We start from the raw sequence: 25,781 nt of genomic DNA, 5'->3' as shown, positions 1-25,781 counted from the left end.
AGTCCCTTCAGTGAAGTCAGTTCTAGAAGACAACGTGTTTTACCCCCAAAGTTCTGCATGCTCTCCCTTTCTGTTTTCAAAGTGGGAAAGCAGTCCTTAGAGCACTTCTTTTCCAAGCCAAGCCTCGATTTTGTTTATTTTGTTTGGGTCTCAAAAAACCACAGCCATTCTTCAGTCCAAAACACACCTTACTCATTATGCCAATTACAACAAAATCTGCAAAGAAGTGTGCTGAATGGTCTAACAACCAAGGTTATAAAAAGGAAATAAAAATAAATATATAATAAAAAAGAAATTTACAGCTGAATGTCTTCTTTTGTTTCTGCATATTTTTTGTGGGACAGAGAAGGGGGAAATAAAAGTATTTGAACATAATATATTTGAGGTGGAAAATTTCTAATGCATTAAAATGACCCGATAGGGAAGGAAATCAGTAGTAGCTACCACCTCCTTTTAAAAATAACAAAGAAATTGAACCCTCTCTCTTTTTTGAGAATCCAAGAATCTCTTTTTTTGGATATTTGCAGAAATATCCAAGAATGGGCATCTGGAGAAAAGAGAGGATAGCCAACATTGCTATGTAGCCTCTTGTCTTGAGTATGTAGTATAGTATTTTTACATTTATCTACTAATGCTTCCCCACATTGCACTTCTTTTCCTCACATACTCTACCTCACCCCACCTTTAAGGTCTTTATTGAACCAGAAGTCATTCTACTAAAGGGAAAGAATGAATCATAGAAAACAAAAGGGAAAGAATCATTTTTTCATAGCTTTTGAGTTTCCAGAGAAGGGGAAGGATGGAATTATTAACATAATATTTGGGAGAATGGCTCATTTGAAAGAATAAGAGTGAGACCTACCCTTACCACCACCATCTGTCTCTCTAGAAAAGGCCCCTTGAGCAGGGAAGTAGGGTGGAGAAGGGAAAGGGAAGAAATATTAGACCTGAGTGGGTGGCTGAGTAGAGAACTGACCCTGCACCCTACGTGAGCTGCCCCAGTCACATAGCAGAGAAAGAAGACCCCACGTCACCACAATAGGTTAGTGGGATTCAAACGCAAAATAGAACCTGTGCCTTCTTTCCCAGGTGGAGCCCAGGAGAGGCAGAAAGATCACAGAAAACAAAAAGCTCTGGATGTGGGGAAATGGGACCTTAGATAGCCCCCAGGAATGTCAGATGTGAAGGAATCTTGCAGTCAGAAACTCAGGATGAGTCAGTGGCCACCTGTGTGGATGGCCAGCCAAGCACAAAACAAGAGGATGGTGACTGCAAGGAAGCCAGTGTCAGTGGACAATAGACAATAACAAGGAGTGGACAGGCCATCCCCCTACCAGTACTGTGACCCCAAGAAACACACAGAACTGGGATTTGGGCCCTGATGAGAATCAAGGAGAAACCGTGAATTGACTGAAATTAAATTTCTAGCAACCTGGAGGAAAGGGTAAAAATAGAAACCAAGGAGTTATAAAGAATATGGTTAGATTTTTTTACACTTTTGAGCTGTAGACTTAAAGTCAACTCCTATGGCAGATAATAGGAATGTATGATGATGACATATAAAAATCAGAATTGAGCAAACAAGTTATTTTTTCTTTCAGAAATATAGATAGCCATATATATACTTCTTTCTTAATCTTACACATATAAAGAGTAGACTGAGAATTACTTTTAATTTTAAGATATGTCACAGTTTTTTTAATGATGATATATGAAAAGAGATCAGAATAGCCCGCAGAGTCCATTTACCTCACAGTTAAAATTTGTGCATGCCCTAAAATTCAAAGTGGGTCAGCAGGCCACACAGCCACATTAACAGGGCGGAAAAAGCAAAGCCAATAACATCTTTCAGTTTGTCAATAGACAAATACAAGATTTTCTTTTATGAATAAACAATAGCAAAATATGTCATGTACCTTGTCATTCCAAAGTCTGAAATTTTTACTATACTTGTAGAACTGACCAAACAATTTCTTGCCGCCTATAAAAGAAGAAGAGAACCCAAGTTTGAATTTAAGTTTTGCTTTCGAGTTTCTACTCTCATTTTCCTTCGTTTACTTGGGCCCCAGCCTACTTCTCTCTGTGGGCAGCCTGTTATTTTTATGGTGGCACCTGCGGGGGGTGTATATGATTTGGCATATCTGCCCTCACGTGGTAGATTTTAATGATTCTTCAGAGAAAGAACAAAAAAGTGAAAAGAAATTGTAATACTTTTCTTTTTAAAGATTTTTTTTATATTTTCAAAAAATATCCTCAATAAATATGAAGATTAACTCCATCTTAATGAGGAAATCCTCTTAAATAAAGATGGTAAACGATGACTCTTGACATAAAAAATCGTGTGTATTTTTAAATGTATCTTAAATAAAAAGAAGTCTCAATATACATGACAAATAAGGGATAGTCATTACATACTTTGGGACACGTCATTGCTAATAAAAATTAAGAACTTGTATTTTAAAACTTACATCTTATTGAGTATAACTATTTACAATGATACTTTCACATTTCTTAATATTACCACAGTGAACTAAATATAGTGTTATATAATGCAGCGATGATCAATCTGATGCCAAACAATCTATTTTCAGTCAACCTAATCAAGAAAATTATTATTTGGTTAGTTTGATAGAATTTTTCTCTTATCAAATTTTTGTGATAGGGTTAGTTCTAAAATAAAAGCAAGAATCTTGAAATGGTTAAGTCAGAAGGAGCCAGATGGGAAGATGTTGACAAGGGCTGGCCATCTCAAAGACAGACCACAAGGCAGCCCTTGGCAGGGAAAGACTCCTTGTTGCTGATATATTTTAAGTGGCATCTAGGTGTATCAAATAGAACACAAAGGAAAACAATGAAGGAAGAGATGAAGGATAGGAAAGTCTGGGAGAAGACCCCCTGGAGCAAAGAGAATGATCAGAACTGTCACCTGAGTTTTAAATTCTAACCCTTATCAGGAAAGACAAACCTGCGACTAGGAAGGTGAGCTAGGTGGAATGGATGCCAAATCCATTCACTCAAAAATCTGCTTGATAGCTACTTTGTGCTACTGGGGAATATGCCAGGAAGGATGCAAAAGAATGGTCCTGCTATGTAATAACAATAGTTAGCATTGCTGAGCTCTCCTCTGAGCCAAGCACTGAGGTAAGTGCTTATTCATATTAATTCATGTAACCCTCCCAATAAGCCCATATGAGGGAGGTGCTTAAATCACTACCACTTTACTAGTTAACTAGCTTCTTAGCTGGTAAGAAACAGAGGCAAATTTCAACCCAGGCAGTCCAGCTCTGGAGCTGTGGTTCTCAATCTTGACTGCAAAGGGGACTTTCCATGAAACGTTTCAAAAAATATTGATGGCTGGATTCCACTTTCAGAGATCCTGGTTTAATTGGTCTGGGTATGATCTGGGTATTGTGATGTTTTAAAAGCTCCTAGGCCTTGATCTCCAGGAGTTTAGAGTCTAGCATTTGTGTAAACAATAAAAACAATTAGGAAGTAGAGATAATAAAATAATAAGTTCCATGCATTATAAGTCATGTAGGACAAGCAATCGTGTGCTGGGGCCAATGAAATTATGCCTCCTTTCTCTCTCTAAAATATTTCAGCTGGAATGATGAATAATATGGTCATTCTGGTCATGGTGACAGAAGTACAGGACTACCTCTAGGTGACAGTAGCAGGGATTTCTCACAGAATGCTCATCGGAGTTCTTTTTGGGCTTAGAAATTAGACATGGAAGGGCATAGAGGGAACAGTATGAATATCATGAACAAATAAGGAGTAGGTAGAAAATGTTTTTCAAGGGGAATAAGCAAAGCAGAAAAGCAAACTATTAGCACTTGGGCAAGATAAGCCTTGACTCTATTTATTTATTTACTTACTTACTTGGACTGTTCTGAACATTAGAGAACAGAATGGTTTAGTATTTCTAGTCCTCTCATTAATGTCAGTAATGCTGATGCACTCCTGTTAGAACCAAACCACCTCCACATGGGCGGTCTCACCCCTGGGTGAGAACCACTGGAGCTTGCTCTTAGCTATTGTATCTCCAATGCCTGGCAGAGCTCTTGGCATTTACTAGATACTCAATGCCTATTTGGTTACTGGAAGGGAGGAAGGAAGGAATGAAGGAAGGAAGGAAGGAAGAAAGGAAGGAAGGAAGGAAGGAAGGGAGGGAGGGAGAAAGGGGAAAGAGTGAGAGAGGAAAAAAAAGTGAATTAGTTTTATAGCATGGTGGCTGATTAGTTTAAGGCATATTTAAGGTAGCACTTTACTTGGCTACAGCATCAACTGGGCAATTAAAAATAAAGCTACATTCTTAGAAGTGGTATCACTGGGTCAAATGGGAGTTCCATTTTTAGTGTGTGTTTTTTTCACAGTGGCTGCACGAGTCTGCATTCCACTAGCAGTGCATGAGGGTTCCTTTTATTCCTCATCCTCGCCAGCACTTGTCCTTTGTTGATTTGTTGATGATAGCCATTCTGACAGGTGTGAGATGGTACCGCATTGTCGTTTTGATTTGCATCTCTTGGATGATTAGTGACTTTGAGCATGTTTTCATATGTCTCTTGGCCTTCCTTATGTCCTCTTTTGAAAAGTATCACCAATCAGAAAGGATATATGCACCAGCATGGCAGCACAATTCACCATGACTAAGATTTGGAAACAGCTTAAGTGCCCATCAGCAGATGAGTGGATTAAAAACTGTGGTACATCTACACAATGGAATACTATGCTGTGGTAAAAGATAAGAAATTCTTACCATTTGCAACAGCATGGATGGAACTGGAGAGCATTATGCTAAGTGAAATAAGCCAGTCAGAGAAAGATAAATATCACATGATCTCATTCATTTGTGGAATATAATGAACAACATAAACTGATGCACAAAAATAGATCCAGAGACAGAGAAGCATCAATTAGACCCTCAAACCTTAGAAGGAAGGTGGAGGGGTGGGGGGTAAGGGGGAGAGTTCAACTAAAGGACTTGTATGCGTGCATATAAACCTAACCAATGGACACACACACCAGGGGGTTGAGGGTATGAGTTGGGGGGGGGGGGTGGGCAATGGGGGAATAAGGACACATATGTAATACCTTAATCAATAAAGAAAAAAAAGACAAGAAAGAAAGAAAGAAAGAAAGAAAGCTACACTTCCGAACAAATTTCATGAAGAAGAAAATGCTTTAGAATTAAGCCAGCGTATGCATTATTCAAAGTATCAAAAGTCCTAAATTGTCATGTCCTTCTGAACATAAGCATGCTACATAAAATAATCAGCGAAATTGCACCACACTCACTAAGTCCCTGTGAATGAAGCAGTTTCTCTCCAGATACTCCATCCCTTCACATATGTCCTGGCACATGCTCAGCAGCATCTCCTTCCTGAGCTTCCCTTTCCTCTCCCTGAGGTAGTCCAGCAGGCAGCCATTCTCCATGAACTCCGTCACGATGTAGAGGGGCTTCTGCTGGATGCATACTCCATAGAGCTGGACCAGCCTCGAATGGGACAGTTTCCTGTGGCAGAAACACATGCACAGTGAACAGAGCTGTGTTGGCATAGGGAAGCGTTTGGGCTCCCTTGGGGATATTCATCTCTATAAAATTTCCTTCAGTGAGATATGATCAAAAGGAACCCAACCACAGAGGAAGTGGTGCAGTTTCCTGTCCACTGTCTGCGCTAATAAAGTGGGGTCCAGAGAGTAAGCAGGCTGCCTAAGTCACTGTAGATACAGACTATTACATGCCCCATATTCTATGTTTTCTCCTTTCCATTTCGTATGCTTTTTGCTTCCTTATTACAGCTGCTCTTTGCCCAGATCTTGCAGAATTTCTGTTCTTTGAGTTTCAACCTTCTTAACTGTAGCTGCTCAGACAAAAAATTCTGGACAGACAGGAGGGACAAAAGAGTGATTGATGCATACAAAAAGAAAATTGAATAATAAAAATGATTTCAATTAAATTATATGTATATAACAAGGGCTAGGAGTTTAACTAAAAACCTTTATTGTCAATATTAATTACCCCCTGGAGAAAAACACTTAGGGAGGCAAGAAGATGGGGGTGTTTGCATTTTTTTTTACTTTATTCATTTCTGTGTAATATGAACTTTCAGTGTTAAAACTTTTCTTGCAAAATCTAAATTATTTTGGCATGAAGATATGATGATGTAGAAATAAAGAATAAAATGAGATACAAGTTAAAAAGTTCTTTAAAAATTAAAATTACTATACATATATTTTTATGATTATAAATATTAGTTCATATATTTCCATATAATGTATTGCCACCAATAAGCTACACCCAGAAACACAAAGCCATAGTTCAACAACTACAATGAAGAATCCCTTAAAGGCAATACAGCGCTGAAATGATTTAAAGAAAATGTAATGCCCCTAATCCAAAGAGCTGAATTCAAGTTTTATCTCCTATTGGCTGCCTGACCAGGCAACTTATTTAAACTTTGTTAACCTCACTTTTCTTCACACGTGAAATGGAGATGATAAAACCTATCCTTCTTCCTTGTGAACAATAAATGAGATCACGTATGTGAATATATTATAAATAGTACTAGAGGCCCCGTGCACAAAATTCATGCACGGGTAGGGTCCCTAGGCCTGGCCAATGATCAGGGCCAATCAGGGCCTTCCTTCCTGGGCTGCTGGCCACTGGCCAGGGCCTTCCTTTATTCCATGCCACCCCCTGGTGGTCAGCACACGTCATAGTGAGCGATCGAACTCCTGGTCTCCTGGTTGAACTCCCGAGGGGTCACTTTACATATTAACCTTTTATATTTTTTTTTATTTTTTTTTTATATTTTATAGATTTTTTACAGAGAGAAAGAGAGAGGGATAGAGAGTTAGAAATATCGATGAGAGAGAAACATTGATCAGCTGCCTCCTGCACACTCCCCACTGGGGATGTGCCTGCAACCAAGGTACATGCCCTTGACCATAATCGAACCTGGGACCCTTGAGTCCACAGGCCGACGCTCTATCCATTGAGCCAAACCGGTCAGGGCCAAATTAGCCTTTTATATATATAGATAAACCAAGGTAAAAATATGTCGGTAACTTTTTAATTTAATTAGCTTTTTATGGGCTTACGTTGTCTAAGACAGAAAAGACTGGTTTTATTTCATTCTTCTAAATTACCTTTAGCACATGCTCTGGAAGCCTCATGCCTATGGGCTACCACATTAGGTTCCATCTCCAAATATAGTGATTAAGAGCCCAGAAGAGATTTGAAGTTTTTCTTTTACTGCAATGGAACAGCTACACAGGATGCTAACAATTTTGGTTAACAGTTATAAGATCTGGCCTATAGTAGTTGCCCAAATAGTGTTTGTTGATCATTATGTTAGTTAATTGAAGATCATGGCTTTTGTGCCCAAACAGTTCATAGTTCTCATTTCAATTAGAAACTCTACCAATGTTTTGTTGTGGGACTGTAGGCAAATTAGGTTAAGTTTACAAAATTTCCTTTTTCTCATCTCTAAAATTGGGATCTTAATGCACTACCTCATAGAATTGTGAGGATTCATTAACTCATTCAGCAATCCACAAATATATTTTGAACTACATGCTAGTCATCATTTTAGGCACTCACCAGGTTGTAGAAGAGAGATAAATAAGCTCCTATTATTACGGAGCTTACGTTCTAGTGGAGGGAAAACAAAACAAATATATATGAAGCTTTGGAGTAGTGACAAGGGCTTTGATGGAACTAGCACAAGGTGATATAATAGAAAGCATTTGGGGATGGGTATGCCAATTACACAGCGTAATCAGGGAAGACTTCCTGAAGGAGGTGACATTCAAACCACACACTTATTAAAAGGAGGTAATGTGTATATTACCATGTAATATGCACATATATAATATAATAAGTATATTACCAAGCTGTATATGCTTGCCAGATAGAGCTCAATGTGTGTCAGCTAAAATTTTTTTAAGATGAATGTATTTGCATTTCACAGTTAGAAGTCAGAATGGAGCTCTTCCTGCCTCACTTAAAAAAAATTAGGAGCCCTGGCCAGTATGGCTCAGTTGGTTGAGTGTCATCCCATGCACCAAAAGTTTGCCTGTTCAATTCCCAGTCAAGGCACATGCCCAGGTTGCTGGCTCAACCCCCAGTAGAGGGTGTGCAGGAGGTAGTAGATGGATGTTTCTCGCTCCCTCATCCTTCCTCTCTCTAAAATCAATAAAACATTTTTTAAAAGTCAGGAAAATAATTGACTATGTGCAAATGTAAGAACACAGTATGTCTATCTGAACTGACTTAAAAATAAGCCCCTGGCCTCCTCATTCCTGCCTCTGTAAACCAGCAAGAGCTATTTCTATTCTCCACACTCCATTCGTCTTCTATCACCCTCAAACTATCATCCTTAGAAATCCTGATTCCAAAAGCCCAGTAAGGCTTGAAACTTTCAAGAATCCCCTCTTCATGACATTAGACAACTCTAATTCTTTCTTGTTTGATAGGAATTGCAGTATGGCTTCAACTGTCCCTGACTTACATGTCTCCTATTTATTCTTTTCTTGTTACCCCTATTTAATCCAACACACAGGAACTTTTGGTCTCAGATATAGGAACACCATATTCAGATGCAGTTAGTATCTGGGAGCAAAGGCCAATAGGGCAGCTGAGAGGCACAAAAACATCTTTGGGAAGCTCATGTCACTGGAAAATGGTGTTTATCATAAAACTTTCCTTGAAAATCATTTTGTTGTAAGTGGATGGAGAGAACAGTTTGATAGGACCCTTGGGGTTAGGGTTTTAGAGCCCCAAGAGACAGTGTTGCTCTGCTTTCAAAGGAGAATGGGTCCCGTTAATCACCTCTGGTTTTTTGGTTTTTTTGATTGGTTGGTTGGTTGGTTGGTTGGTTTTTTCTATTTCAGTCTGCAAGTTGGGAGAAGAATTAAATTGCTTTGAATAATAAAACTGAATCTAAGTAATCTGGGTTTTCTTCACCACATTGTTGTCCCTTTTAAGTAAATTGAACAAATACTTAAAGTTGATTTGATTTGTGTCACATTTTCAGTCTGTCCTGGCCCAGGCCAGTTTATAGACGTAAAACATAGCCACGGGTTCAGCTGAGTCAAAATGCTGATCTGTGAGGGTCTACAAAGAGCCACTTCTGTTAAAGCTCAGAATTCTTTTCTTTTCTTTCATTCAGTTTCATTAATTTTTTTTCTCAAGGTAAAATTTATTTTTATTTTTTAATCTTTATTTTTGAAAGTATTACATTAACCTCTGCCAGCCTGCTCCCATCCCCCCTAAAGTTCAGAATTCTTATATCTTCTGAAAGCAAATACTTTATCCTTATCCTATATAATAAAAGCCTAATACGCAAATTGACTGAATGGTGAAACAACTGGTCGCTATGATGTGCACTGACCACCAGGGGGCAGAGGCTCAATGCAGGAGCTGCCCCCAGCCTTCAGGCCCCAGGCCAGCCAAGGCAGGATCCTCCAATTAGCCTGCCGGTCGCCCCACAGAGTGAGGTGACCAGCGGGGCATGGGGCCAGTGAGTGGGCAGTGCCAGGGCGGCCAAGGGGGTGCCAGTGGAGGCCCCCCAATTTCCCTGCTGGTTGCCCCACTTCGGCCCTGATCGTTGGCCAGGCCTAGGGACCCTACCTGTGCACAAATTTTGTGCACCGGGCCTCTGGTGTTACTATAAAGACAAAGTCAACATTTTTGCTTCTGAGAAAATGAACAAAAAGTGTGCTTATTAAGGCCTATTATTGAAGCGAACACACATTTTTGCCAATTTCCTAGATTATATCAATTAATCCACACATTGGTCCATTGAGATAGGTATTACCATCCCCATTTTACAGGTGAGGAAATTGACAGGCTTGGAAAGGTGAACTGACTCATCCAGGCCACATAAAGGTTAAGCAATTTGCCCAAGTCACACAACTAGCTTGGGCAGAGTTGTGACAAATCCAGGTGTGACTGACTCCAAAATCCATGTTCTTTCCATGATACCAGGGTGTTGTAAGATATTTGTCTGGGTATTCTTTATGCTTACGTCATCACTTTAGCCTCTTCAATGAAATCCTCCTCAGACATGGAGCCTTCGTTGATGGCCTTGATAGCTACCTGGAAATGTGCTCGCCATTCACCTAAATGGACCACACCGAACTGACCACTTCCGATCTCCTTTACAAAAGCCAACTCAGATGGATCTATCTCCCACTTTTCTGAAAAGCAAAAAAAATAAATAAAAATTCATGTTATAAGTAGGGAAAAGCTTGCTAAAATTTTACAGCTAGAAAAGATTTAGGGATCACCTAGATCTAGTCTCTTATTTTATGGAGAGGTTAAAAAGTTTATACATGATTGAAGAGGGCCTACAATCATTTTTAATACTCTCATTGTGGCTTAAATGTGTAATTCCAGAATTCAAGTTTAAAAATACAAGCTTGAACCCTTGCCGGTTTTCTCAGTGGATAGAGTGTCAGCCTGTTTGATTCCAGTCATGGGCACATACCTTGGTTGCAGACTTCTCCCCGGCCCAGGCCCTGGTCAGGGCTCATGCAAGAAGCAACCAATCAATGTGTTTCTTTCACATTGATGTTTCCCTGTCTTTCCCTCTCTCTTCCACTGACTCTAAAAAAAATTAATTAATTAAAAAAAATAAATCAATGGAAAAAAATATCCTTGGGTGAGGATTTAAAAATAAAGGAGAAAAACATACAAGCTTGAGCCTTAGCTGGTTTGGCTCAATGGATAGAGCATCAGCTTGTGAACTGAAGGGTCCTGGGTTCAATTCCAGTCGAGGGCACAAGGGCATGTACCTTGGTTGCAGGCTCAATTCCCAGCCCCAGTTGTGGCGCATAGGGAAGGCAACCAATTGATGTGTCTCTTTCACATTGATGTTTCAGTCTCTCTCTGTCTCACCCCCTCTCTTCCACTGTTTCTAAAAATCATTGGGAAAATATCCTCAGGTGAGGATTAACAAAAGTATAAGTTTGACTTACTTGGAGAAGAATTATAGATATTAAAATATGCTTTCTCTTTTCAGAGAGAGCCAGGATAAAACACAGTTCTGTGCCTTTCTAAGCTAAACCTGCCAAAACAAGATCTGGGACCTGAAATATTCATGTCCAAAGTCTGCTTTTGTCCTAGTGAGTACACTTGTGAAACAAAGTTTGGGCTTCCCGCCCCCATTTCAGTTCCTTCCACTGCCCATTCTCATTCCCAGAGGGCTTTTCTGCCTTGGAAAAGTCTAATCAATCCACCTGATAAACATGTCCAATGTGGAGATTCTGACGTGTGTGTGTGTGTGTGTGTGTGTTTGAAGTGACATTTATGTGACTACATATTTCTCATCCTACAGACCAGTGATGGAGAACCTTTTGAGCTCGGCGTGTCAGCATTTTGGAAAACCCTAACTTAACTCTGGTGCCATGTCACATATAGAAATTTTTTTATATTTGCAACCATAGTAAAACAAATACTATATTTTTGATATTTACTTTATACATTTAAATGCCATTTAACAAAGAAAAATCAACCAAAAAAATGAGTTCGCGTGTCATAAGTTCGCCATCACTGCTATAGAAGCAAGTCAGGGGGAAAAATGTTTTTTAAAAACCTCTTGAAAACTGAGAAGTATCAAATCTTTTGAAACTCTTTTTATATAGCAATACCACCATCTGCTGGAACTTTAAAATAATGCATTTAAAACAATTATAAGAGTTAATGGCTCTTACAGCTTTGCAAAGTGCTCCCCCTCCCAATAGCAAGTGTGTCTGAAAAGTAACATGGGAGGACATATTCATGACCTTGGGACTGACATAGGTTTATTCAGCAGAATGTAACCACAAAGGAAAATATTGACAATTACACTTGTAAGAATGCTGTTCATTGCCGAAACCGGTTTGGCTCAGTGGATAGAGCATCGGCCTGCGGACTGAAGGGTCCCAGGTTCGATTCTGGTCAAGGGCATGTACCTTGGTTGCGGGCATATCCTCAGTAGGAGATGTGCAGGAGGCAGCTGATTGATGTTTCTCTCTCATCGATGTTTCTAACTCTCTATCTCTCTCCCTTCCTCTCTGTAAAAAAAAAAAAAATCAATAAAATATATTTTTTAAAAAAATGCTGTTCATCAAATACATCTTATTAAGAGAATCAAAAGGTAAGCCACAGACTGGGAGAAAATATTTCTAAAACATGTAACCAACAAAGAATGCCTATTCAGAATATAAATTAATTAGAAAAAGTAGATAATCCTATTTTTACGGATTAAAAAACCTGAACTTCCTTTTTTTCTTTTTGTAATCATTTTTACTTAATTGCAATCTTTTTTAAAAATATATTTTTATTGATTTCAGAATGAAAGGGAGAGGGAGAGAGAGATAGAAACATCAATGATGAGAGAGAATAATTGATAGGCTGACTCCTGCACGCCCCCTACTGAGGATCAGCCCTGTGACACTTCAGTCCATAGGCCGACCTCTATCCACTGAGCCAACCAGGGAGGGTTGAACTTATTTTCTCACAAAAGAGAATACCCAAATGGCCACCAAACCTATGAGAACTTGATCAAAATAATTAGTCATCAGAGAATTGCACATTTAAACCATAATAAGATACCACTACACACTTACCAGACTGGCTAAAGTGAAAATAAAACAAAACAAAAACAAATACTACAAGAATGCCAAATATTGGCAAGGGGGGAGGTATGGAGCAGCTGGAACTCCGTATACTGTTCATTGAAATGTAATTTCGTTAAGCTCTTTGGAAAACTGATGAAATCTAAGTGCATATCCTATGACCCAGAAATTCTACCCTTAAGTATATATACAATATTGGAGTATAAATGTGTACTGAACTTCATCAAAAGACAAATAAGAATATTCATAATATATGAGACAAAAATTGGTTATAACCCAAATGGCCATCTAAAAAAAAATAAAAATCCATTGTGGTATAGTCATGCATGCAGCACCACACAACACAATGAAAATGGACCAACCACACCCAAAACCATGAGTGAACTGATGTATGGACTGAGAGAAAGATCAGGCACAAAAGAACACATGGTGTCCAATTCCATTTAGAGTAAAGTAGGCAAAACTAACTGAGCAATAGACTAATAAATTGTGCACTGTTCTGGATGTTAAAAATTGAGTTTAGTTTAAAAAAATTAAATAGGGCCATTGTAACTTAAATTGCTAATGGTGGAACTTTTATTATATACTAGAGGCCCGGTGCATGAATCCGTGCACAGGTGTGGTCCCTCGTCCTGGCTGGCAATTGTGGCCAATCAGGGCTGATTGGGACCAGCTGGCCAGGGGCAGGGACAGAGGGAGGTTGGCTGGCTGCAGGAGGTTGGCTGTGGGAGTGCACTGACCACCAGGGGGCATCTCCTGCATTGAGAGTCTGACCCCTGGTGGTCAGTGCATCGTCATAGCAACCGGTTGACCAGTCGTTCAGTTGACCAGTCATAATGGTCACTTAGGCTTTTATATATATAGATAGTATTTATGGGCAAGGAAAGAATCCAGGTACCCATAACACCCTGAAATCACTCTTCCATCTCAATTAACTTAGAGACCTTGAGTCTTAGTTACCCGTTATACAATATAATTGTGTTATCATTTTTCCCAATATATTCTGAGTCCCACTAATGAGAGAAATGTAAAGGAATAAAGCATCACCAAATTAGAATATGGGATTTTTTTTATCTCTATGTATTCTCACAGATTTGCAAATAACCCATTTGCTAGAAAATAGTTAAAATCAAATTTGGTCCAGATTTTGTGCTGTTTAAAAAAAGGGATGCGGACACTTTTAGCAGTTCATTTTAACAGGTTTTCTTGGGAAGCATCATTTCCCAGAAGCCCATGTAACCAGAGAGCAACAGCCCAAACACTCACATGAAAAGAACTATCATTTATCAAAAGGGCTCTTACTAGTAAAATTTGGGGTAAAAGTGAAACATTTCCCCCCAAAGTTTAAATTGTCCTTAGGAGATGCATATAATGAAACATCCAGAAGGGGGATTTAAACTTGGAGAAGGAATGTAACTCAACAGACACTTCAGAGAGCTGAGAACTTAAAGAACATGGAGGGAACTTGGGGTAAATTCTTTACTGGATCTGATGCTTTACTGGAGCACGTGTCTACTTTACCATAGCTAAAACCAGCGGTGGCTGGCAAACAGCTGCCCATCAGCCCAACTGGGTAGCGGAGACGGGACATGAGACCTAGGGAGAAGGAGAAATCAGCATTGCAAGCCTAGTTACTAATATAAGTAACATACTAAATGATAGCACCATTCTTTACATAAATAAGGCACTATTCTACTTAGTTGGTTTGCCTATTTTTCCCATTTGAAAAACATTCTTCATTACATAATATGTCCTCATTGAACACAAATTAAAGAATTCAAGAATATATAAAGATGAAATAAAGATCCCTCACAAAATATTAACATCCGGAGAAATACTATTAATGAACATCTTTGTAAAAATCTCTATATGCGTATTGGAAAGACTATACATATCCAATACATTTTACAGAAATTTAAATGTCTTGCTATAAGCTTATACAATCAACAGGTAACTGATGTATACCAATGACTATAAATAGACCTTAAAGTTATTTCCAAGATTCCCCTATTGCAGAATATGCTGTATGATCTTGTATGCACCTCTCAACTTATCGCCTTAGGATAAATTCCTTAAAATATGGTTTCCTGATCAAAGGTTATCTACCAAAGTTGTACCAATTTATTCAACTAAACAGTGCTTAAGTGTAACCATTTCCCTATTTTACTTTTTGAGAGTAGTTTATTTTTTTAAAAAAATAGCATTGGAGCCCTAGCCAGGTAGCTCAGTTGGTTAGAGCATCGTCCCCAATACACCAAGGTTTTGGGTTTGATCCCCAGTCAGGACACATATAAGAATCCCCAGTGACTCTGAAGACCTAGTTGAGGTTCAAGCCTTCATCAAGCTGGGTCTCTATAACATGTGGTCCAAACATAAAAAGGAATTTCCTTAAGACCCCAACACTTTCCTTTAACTTAAAAGGTTTTGTCAAATATTTTTATGCTGTGAATTACTACCAATGGTTTCATGATAGTCTATCTCTCTCATAGGAAGAAGTCTGTCACTGTCTGCATTGCTGTTACTTCTGCTAAGGAGATGGACGGTCATGAGCTCAATTCACCAGCGGTCAAGAAACAGACAAGATAGTCATGGGTTTTAATGTACAACCTCTTTCAAAAATGGACCCTCCACAATATTCCCCACTGACATGATTTGCCTCTTTCTGGAGGTGATGGCAGGAGTTGTGTGCAGAGTCCGGATTTCATAGGTTCAGTGGCTCCAACAGTTTCAAAGATTTATGGGAGTTCAAATCTCAGTTCACACACTAAGTAACTGTGTGACCTTGAGCAAGTTACTTCACAACGCATGCCTCAGTTTCCTCACCTGTAGGATGGAGATAGCAACAGCACCTACCTCATAGGATTGTTCTGAAGGTTCAATAAATAAATATACATAAAAGCATTCAGAACAGGGTCTGGCCCCAAGTAAGTCTGAAATAAATGAGTTCCTTCTGGGTCCCCTCCCTTTCTTCTTATCACCCTTCTTTCTTATTGCTGTATTTCTTTTCTACTTCTTTTCTCTTTAATAAATAGCAGCCAGCCCGGCCGGCGTGGCTCAGTGGATAGAGCATCAGCCTACAGACTGAAGGGTCCCAGGTTTGATTCCAGCCAAGGAATGGGTTGCGGGCTTGATACCCAGTGTGGGGTATGCCTGGGTTGCGGGCTTGATACCCAGTGTGGGGCATGCAGGAGGCAGCCAATCAATGATTCTCTCTCATCATTGATGTTTCTATCTCTTTCTCTTCCCCTTCCCCTTCCTCTCTGAAATCAATAAAAATATGTTAAAAAATAATAATAAAAATAAATAGCAGCCATTGTTTTAAGTTTTCAAGTCCCACTTTTCATTGTTTTTATGGTTTAACCCAGGTTTTTTATTTTAAAAGTTATCTGTATGGTATTTTATATATTGTAAGAATAATTTATGTACATGGTAATAAAAAAATTAAACCTTAAAGCAATTTATAAAGCAGAAAATAAAAGCTTCCCATATCCAAATCTCCTTCCCCAGAGGTAAACCTTAACAGTTTATAGTCTGTTATAACCTTATCAGTTTAAAAATTATTACCTAAATGTCAAGTTTTTCTGTGCACACATATATGTGCAAATGTGTATTTTTTCAAAAATAGGACTACATACTAAATATATTGCTTTGTACTTTTTTTTTTTTTACTACTAAATAACTTATCACTAACATCTTTTCAGGTCGGTACATCCTGATCTACCTGTTTTGTTTTGTTTTTAACCTCACCACCAAAACCACCCAGTTTCTTAAAGTTTGTCTTTAAAGGAAGGGGAAAGAGGTGTGTGAAGGAGAAAACTCAAAACTGCTCTCCTGATTAAAAGGGCTACCCTCTCTGGCCCCGCTCAGAAACATCACTTCCTCTCTAATCCAACTCCCTTGACCACCTGGAATATCTGTGAGAACTCATCCCATTCCCATAAGTGGATAAAAATGTCCTTGGATTTATTCCTGATATTTAGAACCAGTACAATGGGAAAGTGGCCACTTTCCAAAAGAGATTTTATTTTGTCAATACAACTTTTCATGAGAAAAATCTAAAATAGTATTGTATGACAAGAAGTCAAAAAAAATATGAAAAGTTACAGTGGGTTCCAAATTCTATAAAACTGAGGTAAGAGGATTCCCCCATGGGCTCCAAGTGGTCTATAGAGGTTGATGAGGGCTGAACGCCAGAGATGTGATTGCAATTGTGGTGGAACTTTCTGGAATCCTACGTCTTTCCATAGATGATAGGCTTGTACGAATAGCAATTATTGCAAACAATAGCTGGGGTGAGGGCTAAATATGCCTCCAGTATATTTAAGCCAAAATGTAATAAGTGAAAGGCTGCATCCTGTGTAACATCTTCTGTTCTCCAAACAAGAAAGAACAGAGAATGAGAGCAAATTTTCTATTGCAATCGTCTAAAATAGAGAGCAAATTTATGGGGCAAGGAAAAGGAGGCACGATTCTTTAGGATACTGGAAATCCTATTACATTTAGCACTGGGTAAATTTCAAGAACAAATGTATAATGACTCAATAGCCTTTGCTTCTCTGTCATCTATCGCTTTTCTAACTTGGCAGAAATGTAAAAAATTGACCTATCTCTTGCTCCCTGACTAGACAACCAAAGAAGCGTCACTGAAGGGAATTGTTCAGAAGCACGTTGTATTTCGAGCTCTTACACATTTTTGTGGGGATATGTGTAAAGTGTCTAAGACCAAAGATGCATTGCCCATCGAGAGCCTGGCTGACGCTCCCAGCCTGAAGTTCCTGACTTACCAGCGGCATTGTGCTGGTGATACCAAATCAAGTCAGGGATTGACTGGAAGAGGTGCCTTTCAGCCACGTACCACTCTCCAGAGTCATTCTTTTTAATCTGGTAATGTTTGATGGTAGGCTCCATGCTTCTACAGTCAATAAAATGTAAATTAGTAAACAAATAAAAGGTCACTTTGGAACTAAGTCAATTCATTAAGCAACAGGGCTCCACCTCTCAAACCCTTAGCCTGGCAACACTACACACCGAAGCGCAGATTGTGTTAAATTAAACAGGTCCCTCCCATCCCAGGAGAATTCCTCAGCTGTCTTATTGGAGCCTTGGAATCAAACATAACCTCAGCCAAAGTCTAGGTGACAACAAGATCTCATAATGGGCACGCGAGTATTTGTTGACTATCAAGTATGTTATAGGAATGAAGAAATGCACTGTGAGGGGTGTGAGGCGATGTGAGACAAAGAAGGGAGGAAAACCAATACAGGGCGTATTGATGAGCAGCGCGGCCATGGGAAACCGGAGTTTAATTCTTATCGGAAGCTGAGAGGCTGTGGAACACACCTTGGAATTGTCCCACTGAAGTACAAGGAAGCCGAGGTGCTTATCCACCACCTCCCGTTCCCCATTGGGGGAGGGTGGCTCCTAGGATGTTAATCCTCAGGCACGTCCGGCCTAGCCCCGGGGACCATGCGTTCCCTCACCCAGAGAACATCCTTGGCAGAGACACAGGAAGCTTTCTGAGGGCAGGTGAACTCCACAGGTAGACCCAGGATAGACGGGGGACATGAGGAAAGCACCACCAGTTGGGCAACAACTCATCAAGCCTCCTCACTTGATGGTTGAGAAAAGGAGAAGAGAGAACTTAGGTAACACCCGATGCCACACACAGATCTTGTTAGGGATACAAACTGAACTGGTCAGTCCTAATTTCCAGTCTAGCAATCTCCCTATGCGGGGCTCTCGCTTACATTCTGTAAGTGACAGTGCCTCCCTGAAAAGGGCGGTCCCAGGAGTTGTTATTTCTGCAGTGACCAAAGTCCCAATGGCTTACCTCCTATCTCTCGTAAACACGGAAATTGTGTAGGAACCCAAATGTCTTGAATCTCGGACAATAAATGCACCTTCTTTGGACTGAAAAACAAGTCATTCATTGCACAAGTTTACATTTATCAGAAAGGAAGACAAACCCACATCTCAGTAATGAAAACCAAAGCCATACTGACTTAGGATAAAAGCCTGAGACAGTGTTTACAAGTACAGGTTTAGAAATAATACCTATACAATAAAATGCATTTAGGACAAAGATTTTTTTTTGTATATATGAGCATCTTCAAACTTTGCCCCCAGTTTTCCTAAGCAAAATCCTGCATTTGACAACCGTGTATACCACCATTTAGTTATTTTTGTTACACTGATCAGAATGATAGGTGGAAACAGCTGATGAGTAGGATGAACAGACAGACAGAGTTGTACTTTGGAAGAAAAGAAAGAAAGAAAATGACAGGTGGGGGCAAAGGAGGGAGGGAGAAATGCATCTGAAATTGTTGGAATCAGAGAGGGAACAGAGACCAGAGTTTGTAATAAGGAAGAAAAGGGAATACATTTGGGGGAGTCGGGAGAGAGGAGCGAGGAGAGCCATTCCATATCCACAACAAGGGATACGGCAAGAGGAAAGAACATTATAATAAGTTTGATGTTAGATTATGAATTGCATCTCCACTGACATTTTTGGAAAATCTCAATAAAGCTGTGAATTGCTTTTAAATAATCTTGAATGTTGGGCAGTTTTATTTGATTTTTTGTGTGTGTGTTTGTTATTTTAAAATGCTTCTGCTTTATTGAGGGTGTTTACACTTGTGGAGAGAAAAATATCTCAGAATCTTGTCAAAGCCGTGAAAGTTTACACCCGTGAAGTGCTGCCAATAAGTTGCTTGAGAGCTGCACAGCCCACAGTATGGCCTGGCCCTCAAGGTGACACAGTCCAGAAGGCAGTCTCCTTCTTCCAGATGCTTACCAAGAGACAAGCCCCATTTCCTGCTCAAATTGTCAAACCAAAGAAACTTTTATGGTAAAATCTAGCTCTCTCTCCAAATGAAAGACCTAAATGTGAAATCTTTAAAAACGTTTAAAAGAAAACATACAATTCCTTTATTACTTCAGGAGAGAGAGGAATTTCTTATAATAAACAAATAAACAAAAAAGCAGAGATCATAAGAAAAATATTGAGAAATTTGGTATTAACATTTTTAGAAACTCTGTATAAGAAAACAGCATAAAGTTTTTTTTAAGCCAGAAACCAGAAGAATATAGTTGTAACACTTAACTGACAAAAGATTGGTGTTCAGAATATATTTTTAAAACACACATTAGTCAGTTTAAAAGACAAATATACAGAAAAATGAGCAAAGACTATTAACAGGCATGTAACAGCAGAGAAAGCCCACTGGCCCACAGACACATGAAAAGTTACTCAATCGAGATGTTTATCAAAGAAATGCACATTTCAAAATATATATGAAATTTCTTACTCAATGCCAGGCAGATACCAAATGTTGGCAAGAATGTAGGAAACTAGTTTTCTCATTCCCTGGAAGAGTTTCAACTAGTACAAGTACTTTGAATCATGATTTGATAATATCTAGTAATGTTAAATGTGCACATACCCCTGACCAGACCATTCCATTTCTGGGTATAATTGAAAGAAACCCCTTCCTTTGCGTATCAAATGAAACATACACAGAAGTTCTCTGCAGCACTGTTTGTGATAGTAGGAAATTAGAAACAATTTGAATGTTTATCACTAGTGAAATGGATATGTTTGGGTATCCTATATAATAAAAGCCTAATATGCAAATTGACTGAACGGTGGAATGACTGGCAGAATGACCAGTTGCTATGATGTGCACTGACCACCAGGGGGCAGATGCTCAATGCAGGAGCTGCCCCCAGCCCACAGGCCCCAGGCCAGCCAAGGCGTGTGCCAAGCTCCCCCACCTTCCCACCGATCACACCACTGATCGCCCCACAGATTGGCCCTGATCACTGGCCAAGCCTAAGGACCCTACCCGTGCACAAATTTCATGCACCAGGTCTCTAGTACTCATATACTGAAATAGTAGACAGTAGTTGAAAGAATGTGTTTGATCTATCTATACCCTTTTGAATAAAATTGAAAATATAATGCTTAATTTAAAAAATCAACACATATGGCCTCCTTTATGTTAAACGTTAAAACACATAAAATAACTCTACAGTTTGCTTATTGCACAATCTATGATAAAAATGTAAACATAGGGAGAAAATGGGAAATGTTCTTCTACCGTGATTACCTCTGGGGAGCGGGGGAGGACAAGAAAGATGAGAGGATGGGCTCAAATGTCTTATTTCATCAGGAAATGTCATGGCCAAATGTGACTGCGTGCGGTGATATCTAGGCTGTGTGTGGGTTGTCACATAATTCCCTGTCCTACTCTCTGCGGGGAGGTCAGACCCTCGCCCTGTCAGGCTTCCTCTCAGATGCAGAACCACTCACGCTGAACCTGTACAGCCATGGTACCTGTGATCACCTGGCTCACTGTGAATCTACTTCTGGACTTCCCTCCTCCGGTTCTGCTCGCCTCTCATCCATCTTCTTTGTTCATTCTGGACCTACTAAGATCACTTTGAAAGCCAGGAGGACACCACCTTGGTGGCACTCTCCATTTCCTCCGAGCCAGTGAAGCCAGGCCTGGCCTCCAACCTCCATGCCCACTCCCTTGAGGGGAGCTGGGTCTGTGTCCCTCAAGCTCTCTCTGCCTGTCCCCCAGCTGTTACCTGGACCCTCCCTGTGTCATGAGCCATTCCTGCATTGGGTGTTTAGTTACAGAACTGATTCTTCCTCACTTATATTTCTAGATTTCCTCAACATCTGACAGCAGTGTGTAATGACACAAATACCTTGTACATACTTTCTAGTTTTGACTCCACATGTACCCACAGTTAATGTTTACTGTCAGTTGGAAATTTAAACTCTATGCCAGTGATGGTGAACCGGTGACACGTGAACTCATTTTTTTGGTTGATTTTTCTTGTTAAATGGCATTTAAATATATAAAATAAATATCAAAAATATAAGTCTTTGTTTTACTATGGTTGCAAAGATCAAAAAATTTCTATATGTGACACAGCACCAGAGTTAAGTTAGGGTTTTTCAAAATGCTGACATGCCGAGCTCAAAAGATTTGCCATCACTGCTCTATGCAGTTTTGTTTTGTTTTAACCTAAATGATCAGTTTTGACCAAGCTTGATATTTTGGCTGCCTTACTCTTCCCTTTGTTCCCAAAGATCAAAGAAGGTGCAGCACCGTGTATTTTTTTATTGTGTTTTAATGAGCCTAAGCTAATCTCATGAGGATAGGGTGTATATTTGATTGGCACTGAGGCAAAGGTGTTCGGGCCATTCACATATGGATTGTTCGGTAGAAGGCACTTTGGAGTAGATGAGGGAGTTGTAGAATGTTGGTGTTGAAATCATTTCAGGAAAAATGTTTCTAAAGTTATGATGAAAATCAATAAAAACATAATCTGATACAAGGACAACTAGTGTACAACATCAAAAAAATGTGTAGAGAAAAAAATGTGTATAGAGATGAAATTATACTTTAAAACTAAAGAGAACAGGAAGCAATAAAACTTTTTAGTTGGGTAAGGTCTTTCTTTACAATGCAGCCCTCATGGAAATTTTGAAAATATTCAGATTTATTCAGGAATAAATTGAATTACCTCTTGTCTCAAAAGACGTTCTGCCTGATTTCTGGTAATGTTTCTATGGTACCACCTGTAAAAGCAATAAAAATAATTTTTAAATTGTATATTTCTTTTTCTTTTTTTTTTTTTTTTCAGAAAAAAGAAAACACCCTGCTCCATTTCTGTCTTAAAAACTTACTCCAGAGCTGATTTTTAGAATATAGAGTGGGTGTTTAAGTTCACATAAACAATAATGTACTACTATGGGTCAGTTAATTTAAGTGGAGTTTTATTAGTTGCAAGTTTATTCTATTATCTCACTTCAACTTCCTGACACACACTTAGTATGTAATTTTGAAAAATTTAACCTCCTAAAAATTTCCATGAAAGATATGTGGTTAAGAAGTCATCATCTTCACCCTGGCCAGTGTGGCTGGGTTGTTGGAGTGTTGTTCCATACACCGAAAGGTCGTGGGTTTGATTCCCATTCAGGTCACATACCCAGGTTGTGGGTTTGATTCCCGGTCAGGGTACAGGGGGCAACTGATCAATGTCTCTCTTTCTCTCTCCCTTTCCCTTCCTCTCTCTCTAAAATCAATAAAAATATATCCTCAGGTGAGAATTTAAAAAATAAAAAAGAAATCATCATCTTCAATAAACACTTCATTGAGTTTTGGTAGACAAACTAAAAAAATACTTGTTTCTTCTCAGGAAGTCCTTATTTGCATGTTTTTGTATGTGCTATGTTACCTTTCCAAAATTAAAACCCACTCTAACTTACGTGACTTTCCAAAGTATGTTACTTTGCAGTAAAGCGAGCAGTTTAGTGAATGGAACAATCTATGTAACCCTGCTCCACACCCCCTCTCCGGCCCCATCTTTCCTCATTCCCTGTTCACTCACTGAGCTTCGCCACTTGGGATTCCTTCCTTTCTCAAACTCTCTAAGTCCTCTTCTGCCTCCTATCTTTCTACTACCTCTCTGCATGAAACATGTCACTATAAGACTTTAGAACAGTGCCAAAACCGGTTTGGCTCAGTGGATAGAGCATCGACCAGCGGACTGAAAGATCCCAGGTTCGATTCCGGTCAAGGGCATGTACCTGGGTTTCAGGCACATCCCCAGTGGGGGGTGTGCAGGAGGCAGCTGATTGATGTGTCTCTCCCATCAATGTTTCCAACTCTCTATCTCTCTCCCTTCCTCTCTGTAAAAAATCAATAAGATATATTTCAAAATAAAAAAGACTTTAGAAGAGCGATTTTCAGCCTTTTTCATTTCATGGCACACATAAACTAATTACAAAAATTCTGCAGCACACCAAAATATATATTATGTATTTTGCCAATCTGACAGAAAAAAAATATATGTAAAATTTTGATTCATTCACACTGGATGACTATTATTGTGTTGGTTGTTGCCCTTTTTTTTTTTTGACAATCTAAAGGAAAAAAGGTAAGTGCCCCCTGACTAAATAGTCAGTTATTGCATGTTTTAAAAATTCTTGCAGCACACTGGTTGAAAATCGCTGCTTTAGAATACCAAAGTGCACACAGTTGTCATAATTAAATAATATTATAACTTAAACATGAAGTTTTGTATGACAAAACCTAGTCGGTAAGCAAACATGGTACAAGAAAGAAAAAGGAAACAGAGCCAAAAAGCGAAAAAGAATGGAAAAACTTTCATTTTAAAACAAGATTTTAAAAAGCAACTAATTTAATATTACCAGAAATCCTATTTTTAAGGACAGTGGAAGGAAGAATGCACATATAGCCCTGCATTGAGTCATAATGGGTGGGCCAGATGGTAGCTAAATGAAACTCATACCTGACTTTGAGGATGGAATCGATCTTATTACATGGACTTCCCCTAACCTCTAGCAGTAGAAAGCTGCCACTAAATTAGGATGGTCAGGTATTAAAAATACTAATGCCCTTAAAAGGGAAACGAGCCATAGATAGTAGGGATGATTAGGGATGATTCTAGATAAAATAATATGATTACTTATCACTAGTGGGAATAAGAGTAACTGTGATGTTCAACTGTGAATATCATTTAGTACTTTTTAATGAATATTCATATTTTGAAGGGAATTTCAAGGTGAATCTGAGACCTCCTGTTGTAGAGATAAAGACATGGGGAATCAGTTTCCAGGGGCCTGCACCGGCTAAGTTGTGAAACATGAGTGCTAAAAGGAGAATAACAATTATAGCTCAATAAAATATGTTGAATCTGTGAAAAGTAAAGACTGCATAATGGAACTTCAAATAAGAAAAAGTTAAGATAAATTGCATTTTTTCTGAATGTTTTTCACTGGCCATCATGTTCATTTTGTTGCTTTGTATTTTATTTATTTATTATAGTGATAAATAATATAAGTAAATAGGTTATTTTGTTTAAATGTAAATTAAAAATCTGTGTGCATGTCATTAGAATGACTTCAAAGTTGTAACCAAAGAGCCAGATACAAACATAGGAAGAATTTAGGATTCTTTAAAATAATGCAAGATTCCGCAGCCAAGAATGAGATTGGATGAATATAACTTAGGAGGTTGGGGCATGAATTGCAGAATTAAGTCAGATGGCAAAAGTTAGAAGAGTTGTGTTTGTTTTTTTAAATCAGTAAGGCTGTAATTTACACCTAGACGACACTAATTATAAAACTGTTACCAAAGGGTGTGGGCCTGGCACTTGGGACAGGGCTTCTATTGACATATTTAAAAAATCCAGCATATCCAACTCTGGTTGAGTACAAACATCTTGTGTAGAGGTAAGCCTCAGGTCCCACGCCCCGGTCTTAGATTTCCGGTCAGTAACAGTATTGTGCTCTTGAGTTTTCAACCTACAAACCCTCTTCAACCTGAGAGGGTAAATCTGCTTCTCTTAGTAAGTGACTTTTTAACCCTGAGAAGGTGAAGCAGTCAGTGCAGAGATCATGAGATAAATCAGACTCATATAAAGTTCAGGATAATCAATGTTTGATGTTTAAAACGTCTATAATTTTAAAAGAATCTGGCATATTGGAGTTTTGCCTCTGGTTTAAAATTTATAATTAATCTTTTCTTGGTATTTGAAATTTAAGGGAATTTGACTCATTTTAAAAATATTTGCATGGTTAAGAGAACTTGATTTATTAGATTTACCTAGGGTTCGATGAGATTCACATGTGTTTAATTTATTAGAGTTACCACGTAAGTTTAATTTATTAGATGTCCAGGATCATGGAAGGACTTACAAAGGGCTATGGCAGTTGCAAATTTGTCCTGTCTGGCATGTGAAGTACTAAAAAAAGAAAACTGGATGTATTCAGTTTATTAACTCAGTTAAATGTTTCAGGAAATTTAATTAGCTGAACTTATAAATAGGACTGATTGTTGAAGGACATTTAATATGTTGAGTCTGAAATCAGGTAATTGTTCATACTTTTTCATATTTATAAAGAGTATATCATGATTTACAAGTTAAATTTGAAGGCTGACTGAAAACTAGGTTTCTACATTGTATTCTTGATAATTGAATATTAATTTAAAACCAAAATAGCCATAAACATTTCTACTTATAAATGTTCCCCTGAGATGTCAGAGCCCACATTGACACAGCATTCCTTCCCCTGAAAACCCCCTCCCAACTTTAGCCTCAAGTCACTTCCT

At 38.8% G+C, this 25,781-nt stretch overlaps 1 protein-coding gene across 1 annotated transcript in view; it reads right to left on the bottom strand.

The window, feature by feature from the left end:
- TXK (TXK tyrosine kinase) overlaps positions 1-25,781 on the bottom strand; it is a 62,737-nt gene that overhangs the window by 5,734 nt on the left and 31,222 nt on the right. The window contains exons 6-12 of the mRNA XM_081099347.1: positions 22,168-22,222; positions 18,458-18,537; positions 17,412-17,539; positions 14,149-14,223; positions 10,035-10,206; positions 5,299-5,515; positions 1,917-1,981 (exon numbers count right to left, since the gene is read on the bottom strand). Of these exons, the coding sequence (XP_080955473.1) occupies positions 1,917-1,981; positions 5,299-5,515; positions 10,035-10,206; positions 14,149-14,223; positions 17,412-17,539; positions 18,458-18,537; positions 22,168-22,222 (792 nt within the window). The remainder of the gene's footprint in view (positions 1-1,916; positions 1,982-5,298; positions 5,516-10,034; positions 10,207-14,148; positions 14,224-17,411; positions 17,540-18,457; positions 18,538-22,167; positions 22,223-25,781) is intronic.

This window comes from Myotis nattereri (assembly GCF_964212035.1).
Source record: "Myotis nattereri genome assembly, chromosome: 1".
Lineage (NCBI taxonomy): Eukaryota > Metazoa > Chordata > Mammalia > Chiroptera > Vespertilionidae > Myotis > Myotis nattereri.
The sequence above is the reverse complement of the archived record's forward strand: the minus strand, read 5'-3'. Positions and strand labels throughout refer to the sequence as shown.